Source organism: Salvelinus alpinus, chromosome 5 (genome assembly GCF_045679555.1).
Source record: "Salvelinus alpinus chromosome 5, SLU_Salpinus.1, whole genome shotgun sequence".
NCBI lineage: Eukaryota > Metazoa > Chordata > Actinopteri > Salmoniformes > Salmonidae > Salvelinus > Salvelinus alpinus.
In genome coordinates this window covers 15489177-15503892 of record NC_092090.1, presented here as the reverse complement: position 1 = coordinate 15503892, position 14716 = coordinate 15489177, and the positions used below count along the sequence as shown (strand labels likewise).

Below are 14716 nucleotides of genomic sequence, written 5' to 3'. Positions count from 1 at the left end.
GACATTCCTTGTGTTCAGCATGATAAAGGAGAATTAGACCTAAAAATTACATTCATACCAGTATCTGGTCAATCAATACCGTACCTACAATTGGATTATAGGACATGGGCCAAATACCTCACTGGAAATAGACACTGTTCCTTTCATAAGTCTGTATGGGGGACATTGAACCTCTCACCTAACAACGAGGCTAACCAGAATGGTAAGTCAAATGTTAAAACACACTGAATCCTATTAGCTGTTGATAAAGCAGCAGCTACTCTTCCTGGGGTTCCTAGGCCTGGACAACAGAAGCATCTTGATGTGGGGTGAGTGATTCATGTTGCTATATAGCTCAGAGCTATAAGAGGGGATTAAAGACCATTATAAAATCCACGGTACCACTCACACACATTTCAAAAGCAATAACGTGTTGAATGTATTTAACGCAACCAGACAAGCACCTTATTTTAACAGTTCGTCAATAGCCCGACACCTGTCTAGAAACAGGCCAATTGTATAATAATTAGTTTAACAAGGGGGACACCACAAGGCCATGGCTTCTACACTAGTTATTCTATGAACTGAACTACTGTCTCATCATAAGCAACATCTTTGTTTGCAGTGACCGTACATGGAGGCTAGTCCCAAGTCCCCATAATGCATCATTTGCAATGAGAATAAGCTTTCTGTTTGACACAACTGGCATTGCAAATCACTTGCTGTGAACAATGTAAACAAACCGCTAGGAAAAGACAGACAGAACTAAGCCTTATCAACTGTCCTAGTCTTATGCATTTCAGTCAGATGGCTAGATCAAACCAGGCATCAGGTACTAATAGCACAGATAGAACAATGAGACAGATATTTCAACTGATGTATAAATATGAAGCATCCGGTTGGCGTTCCCAGTCACTACCAAATATGGTAGTGAGAGGAATCCCAGTGGCCGGCAGTGGGAGAAGATGGATTTAGGCCGACATTCTGGCAATTTACTCACCGATTAAACATTGGATCTCAATACAGTTCTGTTTCCAAAACTACAATCTGTTACGAACAGAGTGGACTAAGTTTAGCAGACTTAACCCTTTCCTAAAGTTTTTATTTTATTTTTTATGTATGTTGTTTAGAAGGAGTGCAAAGGCAAATTGAGTTATTGCACTCTTCAGAGCAGGCGTTCCCCCAACAGAAATATGCAGATTAATGCTAGAACGCGCCAATAGGATCTTGCTAGCTCGTGCTTGGCACTGCCCACCTCCTTGCTTGTTCTGCCCACTATGGCTCATTTGTTCCCATTTGAAACAGACTGTGTTGCATCCTGGTTTAGTTATAAAAATCTCTAGTAATAAGCCTAACCAAACCAGAATGAGGTAGGTTGTGTGGGATTATGTCCAACAGAAGTAGCTAGATAACATTATTATAGAGCTGGTAATTTAGGCCCGGTGCGATTAGCATGAAAACACACTGGAATCCTTTTCCATTTGGCAGGAAGCAGTCTACAGCAAAACGTTGCCTCTCTCTCACTTATCCAATTATCTGCAGAGGCCACAATAAACTAGGGGGCAAGTACAGAGACGTGTTGTTGATCCAGACAGTCGCTCACTGTGACCAATGCCTAGAAATCCGCTACAGACTTTACCTCCTGCATTGAGAGGACTCCCTGCTGCGTAAATCAGTACCAATGCAAAGAGGCACAGCCAGAACACTGGGTGAATTGGCCACAAACCGGTATTTTGCAAAGTGAGCTCAGTAAGGGAGAAGTAATATAGAAATCTGTGGACAATTGAAAACCTCACTAGCCTGAATGATGAGAAAGGTCCTTCGATAGTCTGACAGAATGGCTATACACACCAGTTCATCGCTGTCCACTACACTGTATCAAACATTAGGGACACCTTCCTAATATTGAGTTGCATGGACTCTACACGGTGTCGAAAGCATACCACAGGGATGCTGGTTGATGTTGACTCCAATGCATCCCACAGTTGTGTCAAATTGGCTGGATGTCCTTTGGGTGGTGGACCATTCTTGATACACAGGGGAAACTGTTGAGCGTGAAAAACCCAACAGCGTTGCAGTTCTTGACAAAAACGGTGCGCCTGGCACCTACTACCAAAACCCGTTCAAAAAGCACTTAAATCCTTTGTCTTGCCCATGTCTTGCCCATGGCACACATACACAGTCCATGTCTCAATTGTCTCAAGGCTTAAAAATCATTCTTTAACCGGTCTCCTCCCCTTCATCAACAGTGACTGAAGTGAATTTAACAAGGGACATCAATAAGGGATCATAGTTTTCACCTGGATTCACCTGGTCAGACTATGTCATGGAAAGAGCAGGTGTCCTTAATGTTTTTTTATACCACAGCATTGTTGAATAGTCGTTTTTGATTGTCTAGAAGGGCATTCTAGAATGGACATTACAACCAGACATCGGGAACCTTCAAATCATGACAATATGCACCTACACATGCAGACTACTTGCTACACAGTTACAGAAAGCTAAACCAACAATCACACAAACTGAAAATGTATACACTGTAAACGCAGGTCCACCGAGGAAAACACGTAGCTAGCTAGCATTGATTTGTTTTTACAGAGACAATTGAGCATCTGACCTAACGTGGTGAGTGATTAACATGAATTTCTCCTGTCCCCTCCGCCACTCAAGCTGTCAAATCCTCCCATGTTTCTAGTTTGACCAGCTGTTTTCAGCAACAGTTTTGCTAGCAACAAACTATTTAGCTAGCGTCTAGTGTTTGATATGCAAAGCGATCTCCTCGTAATTAACAGGCAGTGTTGAGTGTCCTGACAAAAAGGCAAACTCTTCTAGCTATGCCAGGCATTATCAGGCATTATCAACATGGTTGTGGGTGTATCCAAATGAATGTCAACAGAAAACAGCGCATTTGCTGTTTTTCTGGCTGCAGAGGTCGTGACTGTGTAGCCATGGCTAAGTGTCAGCAAGCAAGAATAAGAACATTGCCACTGAGCATGAGCATGGCAATGGAACAAAGAACGAACGACTGGGTCACGTCTCTAGCAACCAAAAGTATGAATTTGCGTTGAAAAATATCAATGAACGTTTTTCTACCAGTGTGCTTTTATATTGTTTTCTTTAGCAACTTTGGTATAAGCGGGATAAATGCCTCCGTTCCGTACATTACCTTGGAAAAATTAACTCTGCTCCACATCTTCCCGCTGCGTCGTCCATTAATTCCAAGGTAACATACAGAACGTTGGCATTTATCCCGTACGTATACTCAGTGTATGTGAGTAGTGTGTCCAATATCGGCTTACAACAGAGACTAATAAAAGTAGACAAACCAGGCACATCCTTGACATAAGACTTCAGAAAGGCTTAAAGTTCAGTTACAAAATGTAATGCAGCTAAGCCTACTGAATATAAATTGAGGTTCTCACAAAACTCAATGTCTCACCACACGCTTTCTGCTATTCAATGCTATTGAGCTGTTAATGATACATAAAGCAATGCAATTAAACAGGACAAGCTTCAAGAACATAAAAAATCCATAAATGGATCAACTTTAAAAATCTGGATAAAGATCGCAACATTTGCACAGAGTCCATTGGAGTTTTAATGAGACCTTCACCCTGTGGTCAATAGGCTTTGAAGTTGTATACATGGGACTTTTTTTTTTGGGGGGGGGGGGAGCGCTGTGTGTGTTGACCAGTGGGAATCTGTGTATTTATAAGAGATGCTGATGTACAGTAAAGAAGCCGTGTTACTCATGACCTGTCGATAAAGGTAAAGCCCACCGGACTGAAAGCTTTGTCAAACTGTAATAGAAAGTGGCAGGGGAGCTGAAAATGTGTGCAAAACACTTCAAGTAAGGCTAGGTCAGAAATACACATCCTTGAATAAGGCTATAGGCTAGGTCAGAAATACACATCCTTGAATAAGGCTATAGGCTAGGTCAGAAATACACATCCTTGAATAAGGCTATAGGCTAGGTCAGAAATACACATCCTTGAGTAAGGCTATAGGCTAGGTCAGAAATACACATCCTTGAATAACGCTATAGGCTAGGTCAGAAATACACATCCTTGAATAAGGCTATAGGCTAGGTCAGAAATACACATCCTTGAATAAGGCTATAGGCTAGGTCAGAAATACACATCCTTGAATAAGGCTAAGCAAACACAATTGAGAAAACAATTCAATCATAAATAGGCACATTTCAAAACAACATTCTTTAATCAATTGGAACCCTCCTTTTAGCCTCATTTCAATTCCAGCCAACCTCTGAGAATTGGCTTTGTTCAAGTGACTGTTAGTGATTCCCCTGAGGTTTCAAATTGCCAGCTACCTTTTAGGATGTAAATCCTCTCTAGTTTGTCATCAGCTGATGTTACCATCAGATGACTGGAGCCACACTGACGTAATCCCTTTATCTGAAAAAAAACTATCAGATACTTCAGGCCTCTAAACAAACAGGCTGAAAAATCACTGTTCGGTGTAGTTTAATGCTCTACTGTTCCTGGTTCTCAAAGTGAGCTCATAGGTGATTGGCTGATCCAAGACAGGTAAGATGAAAACATGTTTGTTTCTGAGACATACCATTATATCCCATGGAACATAGTCACTGTAGAATTCACTCCTTCCGTGGGTCCACACTCCAGATCAAAGTCCTGCTGGCAAGCTTGATTTCTCCATCATCAGAATAGAGTAGACTACAAATCACTGATTCACCCATGTGGGCCAGTCCAAGGTAATGGAATTACACTGAAACACCGGTTTCACACTTTAAAATGTATGCCAAACAAAAACCATTGATTTCTGAGTTTAATAAACCATACAGCTCTATGAACAATGACTACTTTGAACAATTTACAGTTAAATAAAAAACATTTACTGGAAAAACTGTGCAAAGTTTGGTCACAGAATTACAGTAAAAAAATAAATAAAAAGGGGTTTGTTTGGCTTACATTTTAAAGTGAAAAATCTGAGTGTCAGCGTAATTCCATTACCATGGAATTGCCCACATGCATGGAACCTGTAGCCTTTACAATGCGTTGACTCACTAGGGATATCTAGCAGTACTATGGAATACACACACAACTATTGGGAAAGTACTGTCTACTATGTATTAGGGAAGGTAATGATAAGTAACCAAGATAAGTGTGGTTCACAATAAACAATGCTTTTCCACATCTGGTTTGATTTGTTAGTAGTGGAAATGTTTAAAAGCGCCAACATGGTCCTAATCCCCATCAGACTTCCAAGGCATTCAGCCAAAGTCTTGTTATTTTCCTAATTAATTTCAAGTACTAGAATAACTTCATATCATGTTGACATTGTACTTTCATCATTTTACTAGGCAGTGAGTGTTCTCAAAGCCTAGCCTATACCAGTATTGGCTGCTGAAACCCACAGCCATGTCCAAACTAGCTCAATCATCTGTCAGTCTCTAGCATGTGGTACTTACTATAATAATAGCAGATATGCTTGAGATTGGGAAATGGTATGAGATTTGAATACAGCGTTTAGCTAGCAAGCTTACACATGTAGAGCAAGGGAGAGTTGTATTGGCATGCAATGTTCTGTTGGCCGACAAACTCCACTCCAGGCAATCCCTGCAATACATGTGGCTGAGCAATCAAATAATGTCACAGCGTGCATGAGGTGTTAATCTCAGCCCTGACATTGCTGCTCGAGTTGACCTTAGGTTACTGGTTAGCATAGAACGAAGATATGAACCCCAATCACCTCACAGTTTATAAATGTACATAATGCCAATATGGCTAACTAGCTAACTTCCAAAGACTGTTATTACCCTGTCGCATATTGTGAAATAAGCGTGTCAAGCTAGCTTGCTAACTAACGTTAGCTAGGCTAGTTGGCTTCTAGCTGCACGATTTGATACCAAGATTCAGAATATTGTTCTGTGTTCGTGGCAAAAGGGCTTCGTCTAAAATAAATATTGGTTAGCTAGTTCCTTAATTTCGTAGCTAGCATTAAACTGTATCCATGTAAAATAACGTTGCTTTCTGTGACAAACTTATTGCTAGTTAGCTAGGTCTCTCAAACAATGAGTTCTCAGGGCAAAGCTAGTTAGCTAACGTTAGCTAGCTTCATTGCTAGCTGGCTAGCAGTCTCTCCCAGTCCCACCACATATCAAAATACAAGATAATTATATTTAGGCGACACTTACCCCGTGTGCAAACCCCAGTACAACGACGGATTACGTACACTCCATAGATAGAAAGAGTAAAAGTAATTGACGAGAATGACAACAAAATCTGTCAAAATAACCACAGACCAATGCACTCCCCAAGAAATCCAACGGCAAGGAAAAGGAGAGGCCAGCAATTCACTGGACTGCTGCCATCACACTTTGAGATCCCGTTCCAAATCGAAAATACCGGCTCGGGCGGTCATTTTTAGGTTAAATCTCAAACCATTCAAGGATTTAATATTTCCCTTTGGTCCCCTGTACAGTAAATCCAACATTGAACAGATTTCCTCCCCGGGTTAATTCCTCTGCTTTCGATGTATCTGTATCTTGCTGGTTGTTAGTACCATCCGATACTGGAGATTGATACAACGTAACCAACAAGCAGAACGAGCTGCTAGGAAATCCAGGACAAACACTCCATTCGGATTGAACTATCTTGCAGGAGGGGTGTGCTTGAGTAAAAAGAGACAGATCTGGAATTTGAAAGGATTATATTGTTGTTTTGACCAAATGTTTGCTAAAATGTAATGAAATCTGCACACATCTCCAAGTAATACATTCATAATACATAAACTATATGGCAAAAAAAACATTGGCTTGATAAATTAATTATGTGTCCTCCTGCATTATGAGTGACAATTTATCATAACATTTGACAAAAAATGTGTAACATAATAAGAACATTTAATAAAACATGCATGACCTATTTATTTCCTAAAGGAAATTGTATTTTATAGAGTGCCTCCTTCAATTAGGGATAATAAAAACAATTTCTCCAGCGCCTATTTGACACCATGTACTCAGAACTGTATATTTGGAGAGCAGAACACATTTCCCATGTGGATGCCATGACATATTTCAGGGTAGAATATATCTGTCAGCTATTGGGTTTGAGGAGATGATAGGAAATATTTTATTGGGCTAAAATTGTAACGAGAGAATGATACTACCAGCAATACTGTTATGTCTTGACTCATGAGTTGATCTGTTCTTTATTGTCTTTAAACAGGTCCAGTCCAGAAACAACCCTTAGACCCCACACCCTGTAGGCACTTTGTATATCTGAATGAATTGGATAGCTAACAGTGGAGGCTGCTGACGGGAGGATGGCTCATATTAATGACTGGAATGGAGTAAAAGGAATGGTATCAAACACATGAAAAAAAATGTATAACATGTGCTTGATAACATTCCATATACTCCATCCCGGCCATTATTATGAGCCATCCTCCCCTCAGCAGCCTCCACTGATAGCTAAGCATAAGCAATATAGTAGCTCCACATGTTCCCCATGTTGCTTATACTTATTCAAGCCTTTTCAGAAGTGCCTAGGAGACATTCCTGGACGAGGTCAGTGTGGCTCTTCATTTATGGCCTGGGACCTTAATGGTATAGTGTGGCTTACACTGGATTGATGAATCTCCAAGAGTTTTCACTGCAGGGTTGATGGTTTTGATTGCACACAGCAAGGTAATTACACAAGAATTGACAGAGGAAGACATTTCAGTGAGGTGAAAGCAAAATGTTTGATCCTCAGTCCTTTTTTGGATTGAACTATTTGAAGTGCAGGTCAGTTGGAGATTTTATATAAGCCTAACTTTGATGGAATGAGCTGTCTGAAGGCCTCACAAGATTCACTCACAGTACCTAAATTCCATTGTTCAGAAAGACTTACATCTCAACCAAGATATTTTATGTTGTATCATTTTAGGAAGCAGGCAGTAGAATTACAGTACAGGAAGGAGACACAAGGAAAAAAATGTGTCTGTCATGTTGCCATTTCTCATAAAGCGCCACAGATAACCTTTCATGTTTACCCGCTTCAAACGGCTTAAAGAGATCCTCGCCCTCTCTCTGGCTGCTGCACGGTTTCCCCGGCAACAAGAATATGATAATGTTCCCTTTGACGTGACAGAAGGAATCATCTCACTAACAAACAGAGACAACAGGCACAGGGAGGCCTGGGGGGAAACTGAATTAATGGGCTCATTTTCACACAGAGCCAAAGCAGCAGTCAGCCACCGTCCTCCATCTTCCCATGCGTTCCCCGCTGGCAGGCACACTCATCCTCCCCCAAGGAGCAGCCAGTCTCCATTGGAAAGATAAATAACAGTCAGTGAATGAGCACAGTGGGGAGAGAGAGATCACTGATGACTCGCCCTTCAAGTCGCAGGCATTAGACCAGGCCCCTCTCTGTCTGTCTGCCTGACGTGCCAGCCAGAACCCAAATGAACAAGCTGTGTCGACAGTGTAATATTTTTTCCCTTGCTGAAAAATGGCAAATCAATCAGTCATTTGGAATAACAGAGGCACCGGTTTGATTTGTGGAGTATGATCTTCCATTAGCACATTAAAGAGACACTGTGAGCCTTGAAGCTCACCCAGGGATGATAAACACTCTTTTCATTTAGGCATTGTTCTAACACAAATTATGAATAATTTGAGCCAACAGCGAATTTTTGTAAATTTCAAATAATGCTCCTTTCTTTTTTGTCCACAACACTGCTTGTCACAACAATGGGATTGGTGATAAACATGAATTAATTTAGAAAGTAGAAAGAAAGGATAGATGATGGCTCAAATTCAGTCTGGCAAAGGAGAACGTGTTAATATGAATGTGGTTGATATGGGTAGATTAAAGTTTAACAAGCATGGGATCATGTACAGCATACACTGAAGATGAACAAGGCAGGGTTGGGGTCAATTCCATTTCAATTCCAGTCATTTCAGGAAGTACACTAACATTCCAATTCTCTTCAATGCTTTTCTATGAGGAAACATTAGAATTTGAATTGGAGTTTGGTTCACTTTTTGAATTGAAATGGAATTGACCCCAACCCCTGGAACAAGATGTTCCAGATAGGAGTGAGAAGGTAATCAGCATACCCTGGTGATATACCTGTACTCAATGACAGTTGAGCTGGACTACACCACCGTATCTGATTACAGGATGTCCTCACTGTGGTTGCTGTCTAAAAGGCATTGAGTGTGTCTCTAACCAAACAATGTAAATACTGTTTACTCCTGTCCTGGCCACATTAATCATACATTAAAGTACTATAATGGAGGGCTCAGAGGAGAATGTTACCTCTTCAGACTGGCACGATGTGTCTAAGACGGATGGAAACACTACAAATGAATCCAAGAGTGAGAATGCAGAAACCATGTGGCAGGTAGGCAAGGGCATTTTATCACAACAGCCACACATTGATTCCAGTACAGTCATGAGGAGACACCTGTGTATTCAATTTGATCTCCCTGACTGGTGTCGAAAAACACTTCAGAAGACGTTAACTACAGTATTGGGATGGAGATGGCAGGGTGTTTCCTATTCACCTCCGCTGTGGCTCTTTCTTTCCTTCTCTCTCTCCGCTGGCAAATTGCACCAATTATGCCATCTATCATTCCATCACAGTTTTTGAGGTTGAGTAAATGAATGAGAAAACGACCGTCTCTAGCTCCTGCAGTAAACAACCACAGTGCTTTGATTTCCCATCATGTTGTGATGATAGTCTCCTATAAATACATAGAGTATAATACATACTTGACTAAGAACCCATCCCTGAGGCTTGAAAGATGGATCGCTACGTTTTCTTCCTTTGCAGTGCTTACAGAGAGCCTGGCTGTTTGCTAGACCAACCCATGTGACCCGATTTAGTTCTGATGACAGATTAGGTCCCAAATTGGAGTGACTCGTCTGTACAGACGTCTCTGCAGCTGACAGTAATACAATACAGTTCTGTAAAGCTCCATAAAAAGTCCCAGTAGGAAGCTTAGTATGGAGAGTAGACATGTCCAGGTATGATAATGGCGTTGGTGTCCATATAGTATATCCTGCATATCTGCCTTGTATCTCTGCATGTGGTTTAGATTCATTGTCAGGCAAAGAAGCACTGCTTTGGCTATTTCATGCATAAAGGCGATACTATGCCTGTACCATTTTGAGTAATCCCCATAGAATTTGACAATTGTTGCAGCTACTATCTTAGTTGGTCAGGTCAAAAGAGGCGAAGACAAATTGGGCCAGTTGAATTTGCCTGGCGATAAAGTCAATTTGTAATGGACACGTCCATAAGGTATAGATTAATGCTTCTGCACAGCTGTCGGATGTTCGGAAACCAATACCCATGATCAAGCCGAGCCGGAGGAGTTGTTCACTAGGGTTGGTGCACAGATTCACTTATCTTAGCCTGGCATGTACATCTTTATGCCCTGTTGTTTGGAGGTTTGGCTGACTTGTAGATCTGAGTATCTGCCGCGGACGGTGACTAGCTCAGGCCCGCCCTGGAGGTCAATCAGGTCGGCTCTCCAGCTGCATTCTCCATAACAGGAGAATGTCAGATATAAAAATGCTCTCCCTCTCCATCTTACACACTGACTTGCCTTTGGGGAGCCAGTCAGGCAGTTCGTTCAAAGGTTCATGTGCTTCACTTCCTCTGACTGGGCCTGCCTGCGACCTCCTGACTAACTGAAGCTGACGAGCCATGAGCCCCAATGCGGGCTGGGCAGATGAACACTGGAGCTGGCAGGCCACGGCTGCAGACAGGACTTCTGCTCTACTTAACAGCTTTATCAGCCAGTCTTACATCAAGGAATCCGTGGCATGCCGAACACACAGGCAATCAAGGGTGTGATGAGGAAATGATGCATTCCACACACAAGACCTTGGGAGGAGGGATTGGATGAGACAGAGAGCAGACAGTAACTGACAATCTATGGTGGGTTTCACAAGTGGTGAACAAGTTTTGTTTTTTACTGTGTAAAAAAAATCTTAGGTTTGTTTAGATGTTGGCAGCTTGAGAACACATTTCAGCCAATTTCAAGGTGATTCAAAATACCATTCTCAACCATTTGGAAGACTATGAAGAATTTTAATTGAAGGTACATTGTTCCAAAATAGGGGGGGGGGGGGCGGTTGACGACAGAGTAATGGATGACGCGCCACAAGCCGTTCCTGTGTTGCATTGTTCCCCAGCCGCCTCCTACAATTCCTCATTCCACATCCAAGCCCAGGGGGGAGGGATTTCCCCCAATCCCCTTTCCAATCAACCTTCAGCCAACAACACTAAAGACCTGCTGCTACCACTACTAGAGCCCACCCCATTTCAATTGATCTACATTCAAACTCAGACATTCAAGTGAATATAATTGAAAAAGTCCAATATGAACTAGTTGCTGCTACTTATTGCATATTAGTCAATTTATTGGATTGGAAATAATTGAATAGGAATTAGAACCCCCACTATAAAGCAGGTGGTCGCTGGGTGTCTTTAGCTCGTGAGAGGCCTGGGTGTAGCCCCCCTTATTCATAGCCTCAGGTAGTCATGTGTCTGTCCTCTCCCATTCAGGGAAGTGGATAACAGAGGGGGGGGGACGTGTGAAGTAGTTGCACTAGCAATAGCTTCGGGCAGGGGAGAGACGGGAAAACTGCTGCTAGGAAGCTGGCGTGACTGAGAACAGGAAGAGAACAGGAAGTGCCGCTGCTGCTCACATTCCATCCTATTAGAGTTCATTCTCCTTTCAGAGAGCAGAGGACCGGGCCCTTTCTCATTATAATGTCTCACACTTGGCCCTTTGTTAACATCATTAGATCTCTCTGTCATTTTGCGCACGAGGAACGCCGTGAGTGATTTAAGTCGTGTTTATTTAAAACATGCTTAGTGACATTGCAAATGTTTGAATGTCGGAATAACACAAACAGGGCCTGTGTTTGTATGAACCGGGTGTCTGTTGTTATCCAGTGAAAGCCCTGATCTGGTGGGTGAGGAAAGAAGGCCACCCACAGGGCAAATAGCTGTCATCATTGATTCAGTCAGGCTGAAATTTGGAGAATTCTTGTACAGCATTGTGGGGGGGAACTTTTACAAAGGAGAGCTCTTACGCTCTCTGGGTGGCGAAGATGACTGGGAGGATTGGTGCAATTAGGTAGGCTCATGGTAAAGGCTGTCTATGGGAGGGCTGTGGCTTAATCTGCAACTCAAACAAGAGAAAATCTAGGCTAATCAATGGCCAATTACAATGCTAGGCATGGATACACAAACACATTACAATTTGCAATGGGTGTGTGTGAGGTGATTCATGGCAAAGAACCCCCTCGGGCAAGAAAGGACTTAGTCAAACAACCACTCAAACAAAACATCTTGATGGAAATAACCATACCGCCGAGCAAAAGTGGTTAAAACACAGAAGCACATAATTACTATGCATCGACACAAAAACAAATCAAAACTTGTGAAAACAGCACACGCTTTGAAGAAAATTACAATTGAGTGACTTCTTGAAGGTGAGAACGGTGCAAATCAGACTAAATAAGACTAATTTAATGTGCTCCAGCGCTGCTGGCTTTCAATGACTGTGCCTCTGTGTGGAGTCATGATGTTCGTTTGGCACCTTTGTTAATTTCCTATTGAGGTAAAGACGCTCCTGTCACCAAGAGGACACTCAATCCCACCGAGGGCCAGCCTGACATCACTTCAAGAGGCCTGCTTCTGACAGCTATATAATGGAGAGAGAGACCAGGAACTTAATCGCTTGTGGCCAATTGGTCCGTCAGTCACCACGGAATTCCATGTTCGGCCTCCACCGCCCCACTACATCTGAAAGGAGTGTTTTTTTCTGGAAAGAGTTCTATTTCACAAATGTACAGAAACACGTGGTGACGGTTGAGTGAGTGAACAAGAGGATGACTGATAGGACAAGAGAGCAAGTCTGATGCCATGGTTGACATTTCTTTTAGATTCATTTTCTAGTTTGGATTTCCCCTCTCATTATAGATGGGTTAGCTGACAACGTCATGAGACGATGTCTCCATGGTGTACAAGTCAGCGGGTTGTTGTGATTATGGATGGCCAGACTGCTAGCAAGAATGACAAGAAACTACCATGCAGGGAATCGTAAGTGGCTCGTTTCAGCTCGTTTTACTTGTTCTTGTTCTGTTTTGACTCATTTCATGTCAATATGGCAAAAAGAAATAGCTGGCTAGCTAACCAACAACTGTTACAGCGTATTTGAAAGACAAGTGCTCATTGTGCAAATGTATTTATGTTTTCAATAAACATTGTAGACAAAATATACTGTAGCTTACAAGCGGTCAAAAATCTAAGCCAACCTCATCTGTTTTGCCCCATATTTGCAAACGCCTCGGTTTTGTTGCTAAACAACCAACCTGTCTACGGTCAAAAAATAAAAGACAGAAATTACATTTCAACATTGTTTATTGCAGAAAATACAAGTGTTCAAGAGTAGACAGTATAGAATGTAGAGAACCTGGTAATAACTTTCCTGTGTGGTGAATGTCTGCTCAGTCATAGTCTATAAACTGTAAATCCCTTGAGAGGACGCCATGTATAGCCAGTGTGTCCATATTTATTTTTTGCTGGAACTCCTGATAAAACACAGTAGTCAGAATATGACCCACTCTGGATGTTCTCCTCCGCCTCTCCTCCATCTGGTCCACACTCTCTCTTCGCTTTCTCGCTCTCTCTCGCCAACGTCACACGGCCGTCGACGGAACCAGTCCCATCTTCGCACCCCTATGATATTGACTCTCCAGCTTGACTGTGAAAGGGGGAAAGCAGAGAGGAAGGGAGGGGGGGGGGAGAGAGGGAAGAGAGGGAGGGAGGAATGAATCAAAACACCATCAAAGGGACAGAATGACCTTTCGGAGAGCTCAAGGCCTGCTGATTAGAGGCGTCCAGGGCAGATAGGAGGGAAAAGGCCAGCGAGGCTGTTTATCCTGCTGTTACCACAGACTAGCCTTCAGCTTTTTGTTCTGGGTACATCTAGTCAATTCTTTCTTGGCTAAATCACACTACACTTATAACTAGGTCTAATAAGCCCCTGCTTATAGTGGCCATCTGGACAGAACCATTCCTATACGAGGTGGTTCACTTTTAAGCAATATGGCCAATATACTACGGCTAAGGGCTGTTCTTAAGCACGACGCAACGAGGAGTGCCTAGATACAGCCCTTAGCTGTGGTATATTGGCCATATACCACAAACCCCCGAGGTGCCTTATTGCTAGTATAAACAGGTTACCAACGTAATTAGAGCAGTAAAAATACATGTTTTGTCATACCCGTGGTATACGGTCTGATATACCATGGCTGTCAGCCAATCAGCATTCATGGCTTGAACCACCCAGTTCATAATTAAGAATATATACTGGAAGGTTATCAGAGTGGGGATCAATTCCTTTGCAGTGGAAAATCAATAAAAATGGTTAAATATTTGATAAGTGTCCTCACAGGGCGCTAGGCTACTACGGTGACAGCATATTACATTCAAAGGACCATCAATACAGAGCATAGTGTTAACCCAGCTTTACACCACTGACTGACTTCCTAATAGGCTTTATGGACCAGTCAAAGTGACAAAGAAACCCCCCATACATACACTAACGTGCCTCATAGCCTGCAATGGAGGAGATAAGAGCCTAATAGAAGCTTTCCACAGGTCTTTGACACCATCAATTCAAGACATGTCCGGCAGATACTGTCCCTTCCTCCATTGCAAACATGAGTCTGATTGCTTTTCT

The 14716-nt window shown here is 42.3% G+C and overlaps 2 protein-coding genes across 5 annotated transcripts in view; both read right to left on the bottom strand.

The window, feature by feature from the left end:
• Positions 1–6620, bottom strand: part of LOC139575612 (zinc finger protein 609-like) — a 102884-nt gene extending 96264 nt beyond the window's left edge. For 2 of the 4 annotated variants that reach the window (XM_071400753.1, XM_071400756.1), the window contains exon 1: positions 6155–6620. The gene's annotated coding sequence lies outside the window, so the exon portion shown is untranslated. Of the gene's footprint in view, positions 1–4560; positions 4674–6154 lie in introns of those variants that run through there. The other 2 variants (XM_071400758.1, XM_071400754.1) reach the window with 2 other exon arrangements.
• A 6754-nt stretch (positions 6621–13374) lies between these two features.
• trip4 (thyroid hormone receptor interactor 4) overlaps positions 13375–14716 on the bottom strand; it is a 68579-nt gene continuing 67237 nt past the window's right edge. Inside the window, exon 12 of the mRNA XM_071400752.1 lies at positions 13375–13735. Within this exon, the coding sequence (XP_071256853.1) occupies positions 13671–13735 (65 nt within the window). The 3' untranslated portion in view covers positions 13375–13670. The remainder of the gene's footprint in view (positions 13736–14716) is intronic.